Here is a 15,474-nt window from a genome sequence, read left to right as displayed (position 1 = left end):
CATATGAGCACCATGCAGGGGCGTAGCACCAAATTCTCACAATTCACACTTTTTGAATATTTTTCACTTTCCTTTCTTGCCGAGTCCCACGCTTGTCTCTAGCTGTGTTTACAAATAGATCTTATTGCTTGGGCAGATTTAACCACTTTGTGCCTTAAAGGGTAAGAGAAGCCCCAGAAGAATCCAATATTTTTTATACCAATTCTTTAGCCAGTTTTAATTTAGATATGGCACTAATTACTTTGAATTAGAAAATTGCAAACAAAGCTTAACTTTCTGTGCCAGGCTTTTCGAGGACCCTCCCTTCCACTGGGGCCCTGAGTAATGACTCCCACATTTCATACATGTTTGTGAAAGACACCATGCCCTCTTATTGTCATTTTATTGTAAATTCCTCAAAAATGTGTCTTTCATTCAAAACTACCTGAGCAGGTAGCAAAGAAAATGTATTTTCCACATTCATTTGTATATATTGATGACAGGTTTATACGTTTATATTTACATTAACACCTGAAACAGAAACAAAATTGCAGAGTGACATTTAAGATAACATTACTGAAAAAACAGCCGTTTTCCATCATGAAGATGGAGTTTGTGCTGGTGGGGATTCAGCTCCACTGGAGGCGGCAGAGATGTTGAGCTGCTGCAGTTTTTCTGATAACGTCGCGTCCTCTCCCAGGCTGAGCTGAAGGTCAGTCAGAGGCTCCATATACTCACTAGCTTCAACTCTCTTTCCTGTCAGTGGGTCGACCACCCGGCCGACTTTATGCACTATCTCAGACAGTTCATGCTTCACGTGCTTGGACCTGGGCTGAGGCAGAGCCTTGAGAAGGACGACATCTCCCACAGTGCACTGTTGCAAAGCATCATGGGCAAAGTAGGTCTTCCTCTTGTTGTAGTACTATGAGGAAGAAACAACATTACACTCATTTAAATACATAGTCAGTGTACAGCAATCAGTCACTGATGATCATGAATCAACAACTTGTGCAGAATTTTAATTACATTCAAAAATTATAAGCAAAGTGGGCAAATTAATATGTTCTTGGCTATTATGGCAATAATTCAAGATTATTTATTGTGATTTTAATAACTGATTGATATGAGTAATAATTATTTGTCAAAAAAATGTAATTCACAAGTTACTACAGCCCAACAGCAAACTTAGTCTGACTGACCACCAAACAACCCGATGTATTTAATTTATAAAAAAGGAACAAAAATAAGCAAGAAAAAAAATTCACATTTGTAAACAACAAGTCTTTAAAAGTTAAAACATCATAAAATGTGCACCGTGTTTCCAAGTTTCCTCTTGAAGAGAAAATACATGGTTCAGACAGCTACAGACAGACACAGGAGCGGCTGTAGTGTTATGAACAGTAACAGGAGCCGTAGCTGCCGTGGTGGTTGTTGTGTGGAAACTAGAGGCAGCTAAAAATATCTCCTCTCTATCAGCACTTGTATGAGTTGTCTTACAGCCAAACATACGTTCATACAGATTCCCAATATTACTTCCAATCAAATGTATTCACTTTTACATTGCAGCCTTTCTGCAATTTTATAATCCCTCATGAGCTCTCAGATCTTCTACTGCAGGGTTTTTAAATACACACAATTCTCCACAAGAGAAAATAAGCATTGCAGCTTTTGTAAACTATTCTTCAGAATTATAGCGTATCTTTCCAAAACCTATGAGAGACGTGAGGTCAATGAATAGCTGAAAACGTATTTATTTTGTCTGACTTTTAATTAATGCAATATATATGTAATAAACGCGCACACACACACACACACACACACACACATATGTACAAGTATCTATGTATGTGTGAATATACATACATACATACATACATATATATATATATATATATATATATATATATATATATATATGTGTGTGTGTGGTGTGTCTTTTTTAGTTCAAAAAAAAGCATATCAACTCTTATGTTTTGATATTGATTCTCTTATTTTTTTGCTATCCTTACTGGCCTATGTAATTAAAGGATTGTTTTTGGCAGCTGTACCAAACCTCAGGTATTGTGATGGCACCAGTTTTATGAAATTTCAAACGTTACCCCAGCCTTATCATTCTACGGTCCCTCTCTGTGTCTTATGTGTGACAGAGTAAAATTAACATGACAATAAGACTGAAGTTATATCTGGTATTCTCTTGTTAGTAAAGTACGCTTATTCATGCCACCTGTCCTTCCTGTACGCATCAGCAGTGAATGATCACTGTTAAAAAGTTCACCTTGAGCAGGTAAGGGTCCATCACCAGCCTTGTGACTCTCACTTTGGCAGTTTTGTGCATTTTGGTCCCTATGACTCTGCCGATGATCCATCTAGCATGGACCAACATGGTGGAGAGCTGTATTCAATCCTGTGGAACAGAAGGACGAGGAAAGTTAACACTTTATCTGACACATGCTGAGCAGCTAGAGACTTAGCAGCTCTTTTGCAAATGTCATGATAATGGAGGTCATAATAACCGGCCTCTATCACACAATAAATGACTGCGATTGCGTTGGATCAATGGCGAAGGATAACAGTTTACATAGTCTAGTTAAATGCGTGATAAACACACATTTCAGACTTTGAGCTGACTTTTGTATCATCGGTATTCACATCAATTTAAAGCTAAATTTTTTTTGCAAAAGTAATAACATTACCGTTTTGTCAAATTCACGTTGCTTACAGGAGGATGACAAACAGGGCTACAATTAGCCTCGCTGCAGCTAATGCTAGCTCTCATTTTACTGCAGCGTTCATTCAACAGAAACAGGAATAACAATCTAAATCGGCTTTAGTTGATGTTTATAAAGATAAACAGTGAAAGCTCGGTGTAAAGACAGAATTAACTCACCGAAACTACTTTGAAGGAATGATTTTGGAAGGTCAAAAACGCCTCAGCTGCTCCATGCTGCTCACGTCGGCATACATTGATGACGTAAACTACGGCTAGGCACGAGGGACATGGCGCGCAGAGCTGATATCTTTTTCTTTTTTTACAGGATTTCTTTTACATATTATTTGCAAAGTTTATTATTCACGAGGAAAAACATTCCATAAAACATTTTAAAACAAAAAGACCATTGTTTTGTTTGGGTATTTTGTTTGGTTTTGTGTGTAAATACATATATATGAACTGTTGGTTGTTCTGTTATACTGTGATAATTGCTTATACATTTTGTGTTAATGGAACAGACCAGTGGTTCCCAACTGGTTCAGTCCTGCAGTCCAGATTCATCCTTAGTCATTAGTTTAAGGTCCACATATTATAAATGACCATGTATTCATTTTGATTTCACAAAAAGTAAACAACAAGCTGGCTTAGAACACCGAGAAATAAAAAAAAATTGAGAAAAAAAATACAGAAGCTCTGTGCAGGAAATTCACTGTTCTTGCTTGGTGCTGTTTTTTACAAACTTGACACGTTCATGAGTCCCTCATGGTCCATTCAGAAGGGACCTGCAACCCATTTTTGGACCGCGGCCCACCAATTGAGAACCACTGAAATACACCGCTACTGTCATAAGATACTGAATACATGTCATATTCTATATTACCTGTATTGTTTAATATTTTGCATCATTTACAGCCGATGGTTTTCATTTACATGGCTTGTTTGTTGTTCCATAAATAAAAGGAGCGTCCAGAGCTAAGAAATTGTAATGTAGAAAAATAATCATCATCATCAAAGGATGTTTGCCCCTGGAACTGAAGGCAGACGATATGCTGTAAGTTAACTTGTTTAAATATATTAGGTTGTAAGGTTACTGCGAAAAAAAGTGTTTGTCTTTTTTCAACAAAACTAAAGTTACAGTTTTTTCCCCGAGCTGCTCTCATCTGTGTGATGAAATTTTCATTTTGGCCACTAGATGGTAGCAGACATCACCTCCTAAACATGGAGGGGAAACCTTTAATGCATCGGGTCAAGTGTGATGTTTTCTTACCATACTGCAGCCTGTGTGACATCTGAGCTGCAAATGGATTCCTAAAACTACCCTGTGAGACAAAGTGTAACTGATGCACCAGAGCTGCTGATGAGACGTGAGAGGCTCTGAAAGCATGTCGTCCTGAGAGAGAAAGTAGGTAACAGTCAGCAACCGAACAACATCAAAACTCATAATGGTGCAGTAACAGTTAAAAAAGCTAAATATGTACAGTAAAATAAGTTGGTGCAGAAGCTGGGAGACCCTGGTTGCAATAATTGTTTCAATCCTGTTTTCTCAAGATATCGAGTAAATATTCTTGTTATTTCTACTTATTGTTTTGTCATGCAAGTGTGCACAGACACTGTAGAGTGGCTAACACAACTTTCAGTTTGACCTGGTAATAGTAGGATTCCTCCTCTGGGGACCATGATTGTCTGTACAAGATGTCCTGACAGTTTAATTAGTATTTGTGTCGATATTTCAGTTTATAATAAAATGGTAAGATAGCCATCTGTATAGCCAAAGGTAGCAGTATGATCACTGAAATACATTTCCCTGAGAGTCTTCTCCTTAAATGAGAAAGACTGATTTTAAGGAAGTTATAATTTTATCTTGTTATCTTGATATAATTATATTGGTAACGAGATAATTATTATATTCTCTTGAAAAAACTGTCCAAAGTTCTCTTAAGCAATCGTCAACAACTGATTTTGAGATAACAGGATAGAGAAAAAAAATGCATCCTTCAATAGTGGAATATTATAAATCTTCCATTTATTGTTGTGTCTTGTTAGATATTGATTTTTTTAAATTCTCGAGCTACAGTGTTTAGTTGCCATCTATTAAATTAATTGCCAACTAATGTGATAATCAATTCATCAATTTGAGTAAGTTATTGGGATAGAAAGTCAAAACTCTCAGATTTCAGCTTCTTAAATGTGAATATTTCCTTGTGTCTTTACTCCTCTGTGACAGTAAGCAGAATATTTTTGGGTTGTGGACAAAACATGACATTTCAGGACGTCATCTTGGGCTTTAAGAAACACTGAGTATGTTTACATGAACATGAAAAACCCATTTATGAACAAGTTTTGGAGTATCCTGTTTATGTGTTTGAGCATGTAAACACCATATTCTGTTTATCAGAAAGCCAAATAATGCTAGCTGGAGAAGAAACCAGGATGTATACAGGAAATATGAACCTGATCATGGCTGGAATAAGCCTCACAAATTATTCATATCTATGTAATCACTCTCACAGATCTACATTTTTCACCATTTTCTGACATTTTATAGACCAAACAACTGATCAATATATGAGAATAAAAAGACAAAATAATCAACAATGAAAAGAGTTGTTACTTGCAGCACTACTTTTTTCCAGACTTCTGTGATGGGAACACAAAATAGTCAGTACTTATGTTTCTATCCATGGCAATGACAGGGACTCCTTGAGATCTTAGCTAAAGCAGATATAAGTTGCTGAAAGGGGGGAGAGTGTAACATCGATGCATTCATACCACAGCGTTAACAGTCTTGTTCCTGAGTAAGAATTGGCTGCGGCTCAGAACCAACCACAGGCAGACCAATCTGGTCTTAATCAGAGCCATGTTGTAGTAAAGCACAGGTCTGGGTCTCTGTTTCCCATTTAAGGCAGTGCAGCATTGGTATACCACTGCCAGAATTACAGCATTAGCCAACTTTAGTCTCCTTCATACAAGAACACTGAGACAATTCACATTTTACCAACTGTTTTCATACTGTTCCCTGTCTAACTTGTTGTCCGACAAATAATGTAAGGCTGTACTGATGTTGAGCAGCGCTCCACTTCACCTTGCCATCATCCTAAAACATATATTTATGGGACTATAGAATATAAAGTCTGTATTATTCCACTCTCATGATGAAAAAAAAAAAGCACAGGAGCAGCTCTACTATAAGTTCTCCCTCTTATCAAATCGGTAAGAGCATATCATATGGTTTCAATGGCCGTATTAAAATATTTACCCAAAGATAATCACATGCATACTGTCACTTATTGCAAATGCAGCCGGTGTTTTTATACATGACAGAGCTGACACAGTCAGTTATCAGCTCTGAATCATGTGAAACCGCCGCTGCTGTGACATAAGACAGAGTCCTGATAGCACATAGACTGTGTGATTGCACATGTATGTTTTCTATGATAACACGGTGACCTCTTAATCAGCACATTTTATATTTTCATGCTTGATTAACATGCTGGAGTAACATTGGCCTGCATCGTCGTGTAAATTATTAGTTTTCAGATATGTCTTTTTTCAACAGATTAGACTGTTTTACTAGAGTGTTTGTGTATGACTTTGACTGAGTCTATCGCTGAATTAAAATCAGCCCTTAGGACCTGCGCATGGGGTTGTTTTTTAAAGCTGGGAGAAGATGAGCAACTGTATTGTAGAAATTCTGGGAAGATTTGGTTATGAGAGAAAGTGTTGTTGTTTTTCGAGTTTAAAAAAAGGTCACAATATCCCACAATCAGATGAATGTGGGACTTTTTTTCTTGAAACGAGTCTCCTACCAGCACCCAGGCTGTGCACAACTCCTACCACTCTCTACTAATGAAGTGCTTTATACATGGTTTCAGTTAAGCTTGGGGCCAAGGTTGGGATAAGTTTATGATGTGTGCTTTGACCACATCTGAGGGCAAAAGTTTTAAGACCGACTGCCAATCCCCTAAAGCGTGGTAAAAAGCCTGCCACCATAGCCTCCTCCTGGCTGCCTCCCACTGCCTCTCTGATCTCTTTTTGTGTCTTAATCGTCTTAAGCTTGGTTTGATATGAGGATATCCACAGGCTGGCATGGATATGGTTGATTTAAAAAGTTTGTCAATTTGACTCATTGTTTTATGCTGGAGAAAGTTTTCCTTTAGGACTAAAATATTTGAATAACTTCATCAAAGGTCCCAAATTATACTCATTTCAAGATTCATACTTGTATTCTGGGGTTTTACTAAAACATTTTTACATGCTTTCACGTTCAAAAACGGCATTAAATTTCTCCAACTGTCTGCCTGAATATAGCCTAAAGTCAGTCTCTGAAACACTAAAGTCCTTTTTACACAGAGATTGTGCTGTAGGATTGCTACGAGGTCCCTTTTTTATGCCTCACTTGCATTTTACACAATGTGTCAGCAGACCTTTATACAAAATAACAACGGCATTAGTATATCAATGACAATCATTTACCGTCCCTCTTATATGGCGGTTGATTTAGTTCTCTGCTCAGAGGAGGAGGAGCTGTCGAATCTCATTGTTTTCTCAATTTGCGGACATTTACAGCCACTGTTAGTTTTCTTTGAATTTGCTGCTAACCACTAAAAGCCACTTTTTAAATCTCCCGCGGTCGGTCGCACACATAACGTATCGTCAAAATGTCACAATCGCCCCACCCATGGTCTTTCCGGCTTTAAACAAACCTCGTTTTGGGGCTGCTATTACCTCTGCTCCCAGCTCAAAGGTGATACCACGCTGTCCCACCTTTTGATTGTACATTATATCCCGAACAGCAGGGCGGCATAATGGCACATTACACCTGCCTTGAACAGGCAGTGTAGAAGAGGCTTATGTTTTAACACCTGTCTCTTTAAGCCCCCTCCCAAAATGCTCTGACTGTAACAGCACTGTAGTAGCACTTTCTATCTTGAAAGTTATAGTTTCACTGAGAATGCATTAAGCAACAGCATGTTTACTTTACTACTCAGCTAATGTCATTCACATTTTAAACACTCCAACAGGAAAAACAAAAGGATCCCGTGATAATGTTTACTTATGTCTCAAGTTTAAAACAGTCTATATAGAAGATTTGTGACATCACAGCTTTTTTTTTTTTTTTTTTTTAAATTTTTTTCAGATATTGTTTGGGGCTTTTATTGCCTTTAATATACAGGATAGCTTGAGCATGAAAGGGGGAGAGAGAGAGGGGGGGCGACATGCAGCAAATGGCCAAGGCAAATATACAACCTCTATAAATGGGGGCGCTGCTCAATCCACTGAGCCACAGGCACCCTTGTGACATCACAACTTAATGAAAATCCTAACGGCTAAAAGGCACAGTTTCTGAAAACAGACCGTGTGCATTTCTGTGTGGATTGAGCATTTTGCTATTTCACAGTATTTATACAGCACCTACACATGCTTAAATTTAAAAAAAAAAAAAAGAAATCTGACTTTTTATAATATGGGACCTTTAAAAACCCCTGGCTACATTTAAGATATAGGCAACCAGCTGGACTGAGGCCTCATCATCCTAAAAAATATGTATAAAAACATGTTTTATAGATATGATACAGTCTAGCTGATAATTATATTCATTCCCATCCCTCGTGCAGTCTGTGAAAATGATAAGGTCGCTTAGTCTCAGCTTCATCCAGCTTCCAGCACCGAGGGTTAAAAGTTGAAGCGAGATAGCACAGTGGTGGCGGCAAAAAGCGAGGAAGGGCGAGGCATGGCGGACAGGAAAAACCTTGGCAGCACTTACATTCGTAGTCGATGTGAAAGGGCAGTGAGTCATAGAGTGGGGAGCTAATGTGTTTGTTTTCATGGTGGATTGACTTTAAGGTTAATGAAAGTATTCCCCCTTTTAGGCTGCAGCCAAAATTTAAACAGAGCTGGTGATGATTAGACTGAGATGGTTATCCTTGTGGCCCTGTCTGTCTCCAACTATCTGTGCGCTTTCTCTCATCTTTTGTTCTCCTCATTACTGTTACAGTTTCAGTGTTGGTTTAACCGCAGTTACTGATGAGACAACAAGCAGCGGCACGTGGCAGATTAGTGATGTTGTCTGAACAGAGGGTTCAAAAAGCCACACAGTTAGATGGCCTGAATATATGAGTTATTCTTTTTACACTAGGAGTCAAAACTTTGGTGTTTTGCAAAGTGTGTACTCAGACATATGGATAAAATAAATATGGCAACAGAACACCAAACGGGCTGTAGTGAAAAGTATGAACTCAGAAATCAATACAAGATCTATAACACAAAAAGAGTCCGTCCTTAAACTTGTTGTCTTGAGCATGGTTATGAACCACCCATAGAAAAGTGTTTACCACATCTGAAACGCAATAATTAACTCACACATGATAATCACTTCCACTAAGTTCCCCTGCTGTGAATCAGAGTTCACCATGGTCCACTGCACCACACCAGCTGAGCTGTTGTTGACAACTTGGATTAGGTCCAACAATAATAAATAGATATTTATGTTGGGTTCCACAAAGGTCTGAGCTCAACTGAGCTATCGTGTATCTGCATCAGCAGCTAGAAAGCCTCATTAAGCAAGTCCCAGTGAGCTTGATAGATCCTCACATATTTGCAGACACTTTGGCAGAGTAGACAGTTACCGGAAACATGTAATATGATACCCCTTTCCCAACAAAATTAGCACATGCATGCAAGTTTTTTAAACATGGTTAAACCTCCTAAAATAGGCTGTAGACTGCTTTCCCATTGCCAGTAAAGGAGAGCTGTGTACACGGCACTGCAGCAGACGAGTGCGCCTTCTGTGTGCGTGGGGGTTATTTTGGTGTGTCCATTCAACAATATGCACAGGCTGGAGAACAGGCACACAGTAAAATGCAGCATGGACAGAGGTCTGTGAAAACTTTCAGGTGGTTTCTTGTCTTTATATATTTCTTACTTATTCAGTCTCTCTCTCTTAAACTCAGAGGAGACTAATTTGGATCGATAATTGAGCACTGCTTAGGTAGAGAAGGAAGTTAATTAGTGGCAGCAATCTGAATTAGAGGTAATAAATACCTATTACTACCCCAGGTGTGAATACCAATGTACACATTCCCATTGCATTAAAAAGCCGGATGTTAGCAGGTGTTAGTGGGTTTTTTGTGCAGTGGAAATGCGGCTTAAGAATGTACTTAACTCTGCATAAATACTACAAAGGGTCCAATAACAGAACTGACCCCAAAACACTATGGTGTGTGATATGAAGCTTTATGTCCTTGAGTTTAAAGTGTTGATTAAACTGGGAATAAAAGACTTTAAAAAAATATTGGCGGTTGCCAAAGGAGCGCCGTAGCATCCTCCAGAGTTCATAGGGAACAAAGGATGAGAAGATAGTCATGACCTTTTCCGGCCACGCCAAGTATCGTAACAAGCTGACTCATCGGCCTGAAGTCATGACCAAACTATGATGTCAAGTGGAATATTAGCAAACTCTCAATCAGAGTTTTGTAAACTATTTCTAAGACTGACTGACTCAGTCTAAAGCTGTACAATCTTCTAAGAAGATGAAGCCATTGTGTACATTTTTTTTTCAATATATGGTAACTTTTGTAAGTTTCAACAGCTTGTCAGCCAAAGTAAACTGGTCCTGTTGTGAAATACAGCTATGCACAAATAATAATTTCATTATGTGGTCTTGTCTTTTATAATCTAAGCCTCAATGAGGGAAGCTTACTATCTCTGGAAGACAGCTGGGTACTCCGTTGCGTCAGAAGCGGGCAAGCCAGGTCCCCCCACACCCCGAGGCGCCCCTTAAACTCCTGCTAGCATGTACCGTCGCACCTACACAATCAGCACAGACGCAAGACACGCAGCTGTGCTCAGCTCAAATGCTGCCCCCTATTTGATGGGCATGTGGCCAAGCTTAACACATTGCATGTTTAATGCTCATGTATTTAAGGATCCTTAACATACAGCCTTTCAAATGTATGCTGATTCCTCCCTCAGCTCATATTTGATTGAGTCAGAGGTGAGAGTTTTACCTGTCCCTAAACTCCACTCCTTGACAGTGTGACACTGTCACAACACATGACATCCTGTCTTTACCTTGGCTTTCATGACACACTTCCGTCATACAGAGCATTACAAAGTCTCGTTTTAGCGGGTTCTCACTCTCCTGCCTCTAAAAACACTTGTTGCCACGACTATTTATTATATATAAAAGTGACTGTTTATTTCACATTTTGCATTCGAGTGAATGTGTCACTAAGCTCTGTTTACGCTGGTGTGCACAGGGCGCTGCTTGTGCCCTGGCAGACATAAAGTTATTACATCAACATGGGGCACTAGCTCCTCAGGGAGGGGGGCATTAACCATGTCGTTTATGCACAAAATAATATCCAGCTTTTGTGGATCACATACTGGGAAACTTAGAATATAATGGATTACTCACAGAAAATGAATAACCAAACATTGATCCTTACTTTAAAGTTAATGTAGTTGGGGTATCTTGTCTTGGAGTCTCAGGGATGCTGACCACTCAATCGCAAATTGGTTTGAGTTCAGGTGTGGACCTTTGCTGCATGTCATCCCTCTTCTCTCTCTCCTCTCCTTTCACCTGTCTTATATGAAATAAAGGCAAAAACATTCATTTTTAAGCAATATCATTTTTGCTCAGGCCTTATGTTTGAAGACATGTAAATGGCTATCAGCGTGAAAAGGGTTAAAAAATGCAAATACCATGTTTATATATGCAGTTATTGTCGGTGCTAACAAATCGAGGTTAAATGGAAAGTGTGCAGCTGAGTTATGTCACCCTGCATGTAGCAGCACCAGTCATGTTCAGTGCCATATGTTCTACCACAAACACACATTAAACATTAAAGTAGGTCATAGGTAACAATATGGTATCACTTTGGCTAATGTGCTGTAAATTAAACATCCAAGTCGGGAAGGATTCAGAGATATTCCCCGGGCAGTGACATCATCTCTTCCTGTCTCCGCTGCCAGCCCCCTGACCTTGTACAGTGCAGTGTGTGTTATAAGTGAATACTCCAACTAAATGGAGCGTCAAACATTCATAATGGGACTCTGAGGTTTGACGTAGGTGATATCCTTTTCAATACCTGTTGCAGAAACTGCGTCATACTTCCGAAGAGGGCAGAGCGTGTGAAGCAGGCATGTTATCGGAAATCCCTCTGCTATGAGATGTCGTGCCGGCAATGTGGTTCATATTTACAATTCATAACTCATGGTCGAACAATTTGATTGGGTTTATGAAGTCTAATTCCCCAGCAATCTTAAATCTTTGCATAATACAAACAATGTGATCTTACTAACAATAACGGAGAAAATATAAGTACAGGCAGGTGGAAAGAATAACATTTGGTCTTCCCTGACACGCAGTTAGGGAACAAAATAACAATTAAACACAAAGAGCTCTAAAATACCCACAGACTTCAATCAACCTCTCTGTCTCAGTGCTGACCACAATAACCTTCACAGTCCCAGTTGCACCTCATGAGTCCCATTTCTTCACCAAGAGCCAAAATTTGTATAGCTGTTACTCACCCCATGTTACAATAAATTTGTCGAGAAACTTTGTCTCTTATGCCTCCACATTAAACAAAGATGCTAAAAACGGAGAAAATTCTTGATGAATTGATGTGAAACAGTTCTGCAATTAAAAACAGCCAAACTAAATCGCAACACCCATTTTCAATCTCTCACACAACTTGTGCAATATAATCCGTGTCTCATTTATCTATTCTTATGCTCAGTGCTTCCTGAAAACATGCATTTTTGCCAAACCTTACTGTTAAAAACACTTTAGCATGAACAGTCTCTCACGTGGACGAGTTGCAAGCCTGCGCTGTTCTTGCAAAAGTTTTTTAACCATAATGTTTTAGCAAAAGTATGTTTGGGAAGTAGCATTGAGCATCTGACAAAGTTTTCTTTCTGAATTCAACGTAGCACGGGATGAGTAATCAATATACAAACAGCCATTTCGGGGTTTGAAGTATTAACCCTTTAAAACATGGATTGATAGCAGTTTTATTTTGAAAACAGGAGGAAGAAAGGCAATGACCATCCTGGCAAGAATCTTTCCACAAAATGTGAGAAATTAGGAAAAGGTGACAAGAAATTCCCTGAAAATTTGTTTTTTTAAAAGGGGAGGATTATTTAAAAAATAGCAAAAAAATAGAGAAAAATGTCCAGAAAATGGTGAATGGTGTGATACTGTTTGTTGAAAAACAAAACAGGAAATGAGCAAAAGCTTATTTCAACCAATGTCTTTTGACTTCCTGACATTTTTTTAAATTTCTGTTGTTTGCTCTTGTGCTTGATCATAAACTCTAGATCTTTGTCTTTTGTTGTATTGTTACAGACAGACAGGGAGAATCCAGCTGCAGTCATTTTGCTAAATGTGTGCAACACTCCTCTCTTTAAAGTCAAAGTGGCGTGTGTTCTTAACAATTCAAGAAATTGAAGAGATTACAGGCTCAAGAGCAAGATGGTTTTGCCACTTCCAGAAGAATGTAGATTGCTTTTTGAAGCAAGGATTGTCGAATTTTGTGAACAAAGATCCCATATAGGCCAGTGCAGCATTGGACCAATGATGGCTGCAACGTGCATAGAAGAGCTGTTGCAAAAAGTGATAAAATGGTGGCTAATGATGCAATATTGGGCAAATGCATAAAACAACAAATCCATGGAGAGCAAGTTTTAATAGCTGTTTTCAGATGTTGAATTAATGGTGTGCCAAAGGTGCAGATTATAGCTGCATCAATTTATTAAAAAAAAAACCAAACTGATTTTCGTGTTTGGATTATGCTGCGTAAATTTAGTTTCAGAAGTTTCTCGAGATGTTTTGTCCATTTTTGCTGTGAAATTGTGCTTTTAGAATCCACTGTAACAGCTGTGAATGCATACTGATTATAGCTTTGTCTTCCACAAAATAGAAACATACAAATATTTCAGAACCACCTTTTTTAAAGTTCGGTGGGATTTGTTGTTTGATAATGAAAAGAAAGCTTTCAGGGGAGTGCTCCTTTAAAAGTCACTGGGAATCCCAGCCACATCCACATGAATCCCTATCATTACACAGAGACAGAGAGAAAAACATGATTGAATTAAACAGCTATGGAAGCAGAACACTATGGACATTTCCCACAGTGCAGTGAGGTCATGCTTTTAGCTCGAGTGTGCTGGGACCTCCGCAGATAATGGAGCTCTATCTCTGAACACACAATGAAAAGACAACTTCAAGTCTCTGCTGACAAGTCTGTTCTATAAACTCTCGCCGATATGCAGCATATTTATGGAGGTGGATTATTAGACCTGCTATGACAGAAGTTTTAATGTTTTAGGAAGTGAGCAGCTGCGTCATATCGAACTGTGTAAATATTTCTGTGTGGTTAAACGTATCAAATCTAGAGCAATCCACTGTCCAGGTTTAACTTTCACATGGATAGATATTTATAATGTGTTAAAGACGAACTTTGGATGGTATTTCAAAATGTGATGTCATAAATAGTGTCTTTCTTTTTCATGTCAGACTATTTTTTATATTCAGCATTTTATCACTCAAGTAAGAAAAGTAAAATATTGTATATGGTAATTTTCAAGGTTTACTGTGCAGGATTGTCAGTTACTGTTTGGAAACACGCTCACCAGTGAAAACTGAAAATAAAAGTCACCTCAGAGTCACTCTATGTCGTCACTTCATCAGTTTATCCAATTATACATTTGTGTGAAATATTGTATTAATAATAAGAATTCTTGAGCTATGGCCAAAAACATGTTTTGTAAGGTCACAATGACCTTGTCCTTTTAATATAAATATTAAAAGTAAATGAACATAAATTAAGCTGCTACATTAAATAACTTCTACAAATTTCAAATAAAACAAGGAAAAAAGAATATATATTAACTACATTAAATTTGATCTCCAATAATTCAAACACTATTGCATTTCCAGTAGGTGAACCATGTTTTTTCAGTCTTTTAAGCATTATTTCAACTATTTTGACCACCAATACATATCAGTGTGACTTATCTAAATACTAGAAATCATTCTAAGTATAACACAAAAATATTTGGCAGCTCCACAAACTACAGCCTCTAAAATGACTAAAAAAAATAAATCAACATCTCTCTATAACTGTTTAAAAAAAATTGGACCTGATTACCTTAATGAAAAAGAGATTTATTATAGGATTGCATGAATTTTACTTTAGTGCAACTAATAAACTGGCAACAGATTTATTTTCAGTCTAAAGAAACAGCAAACTCAAACCAGGATTATAGTTCAGTTTAAAACAGCACTGGGAAACAGGATAAGTCTTGGTCCTAGTATGTTTGAACCGTTGTTGTTTGTAAATATGATTTTTCACATCACCTCTCTGCTGTTTAGAATCAAGCCCTCCAAAATAAAAGCACAAAAACATTTAAATGTCTGCAGGAAACTGAACGATTAAAGCAATAATGGTAAAGCATCTCCATGGCCACTGTTTCCCATCAGAATCGCCCCAAAGCAGCTTCTCTCAGCACACGTGTAACACATCAAACTTCAGTTTCCAGCCGGTGAAGCCATTCACCATCTGTGATTGATGGCACAGCCGACCAGACTGCTCAGATAGTCTATAAAAAGATTACAGTAACTAAATTAGTTGTATTTTCTCTCTTGCTTCTAAGAAACACCCATCAGCACTGCTCATAGTTTCAGCATTTAGGTCACAGTTTCACCTGCCAAAATGTCTCAACTCAATATTTATATCACGGCTGCCTGATTCTATGTATGGTCAGGACGAGAGGACGTG

At 38.2% G+C, this 15,474-nt stretch overlaps 1 protein-coding gene across 1 annotated transcript; it reads right to left on the bottom strand.

Annotated features, from left to right (window-relative positions):
- Nucleotides 1–365: 365 nt before the first annotated feature.
- On the bottom strand, nucleotides 366–2,950 carry mrps17 (mitochondrial ribosomal protein S17). Its single transcript, XM_042499734.1, has 3 exons — nucleotides 2,867–2,950; nucleotides 2,255–2,383; nucleotides 366–901 (listed from the first exon to the last, which is right to left on the bottom strand). Exons 2-3 carry the CDS (start codon nucleotides 2,360–2,362, stop codon nucleotides 578–580), a joined length of 432 nt encoding a protein of 143 aa, XP_042355668.1. The 5' UTR covers nucleotides 2,363–2,383; nucleotides 2,867–2,950; the 3' UTR covers nucleotides 366–577.
- Between the last annotated feature and the right edge of the window lie 12,524 nt (nucleotides 2,951–15,474).

The sequence above is a fragment of the Plectropomus leopardus genome, chromosome 13 (genome assembly GCF_008729295.1).
Source record: "Plectropomus leopardus isolate mb chromosome 13, YSFRI_Pleo_2.0, whole genome shotgun sequence".
Taxonomy (NCBI): Eukaryota; Metazoa; Chordata; class Actinopteri; order Perciformes; family Serranidae; genus Plectropomus; species Plectropomus leopardus.
Note: the sequence above shows the minus strand (reverse complement) of the source record. Positions and strands in the feature narration are given on the sequence as shown.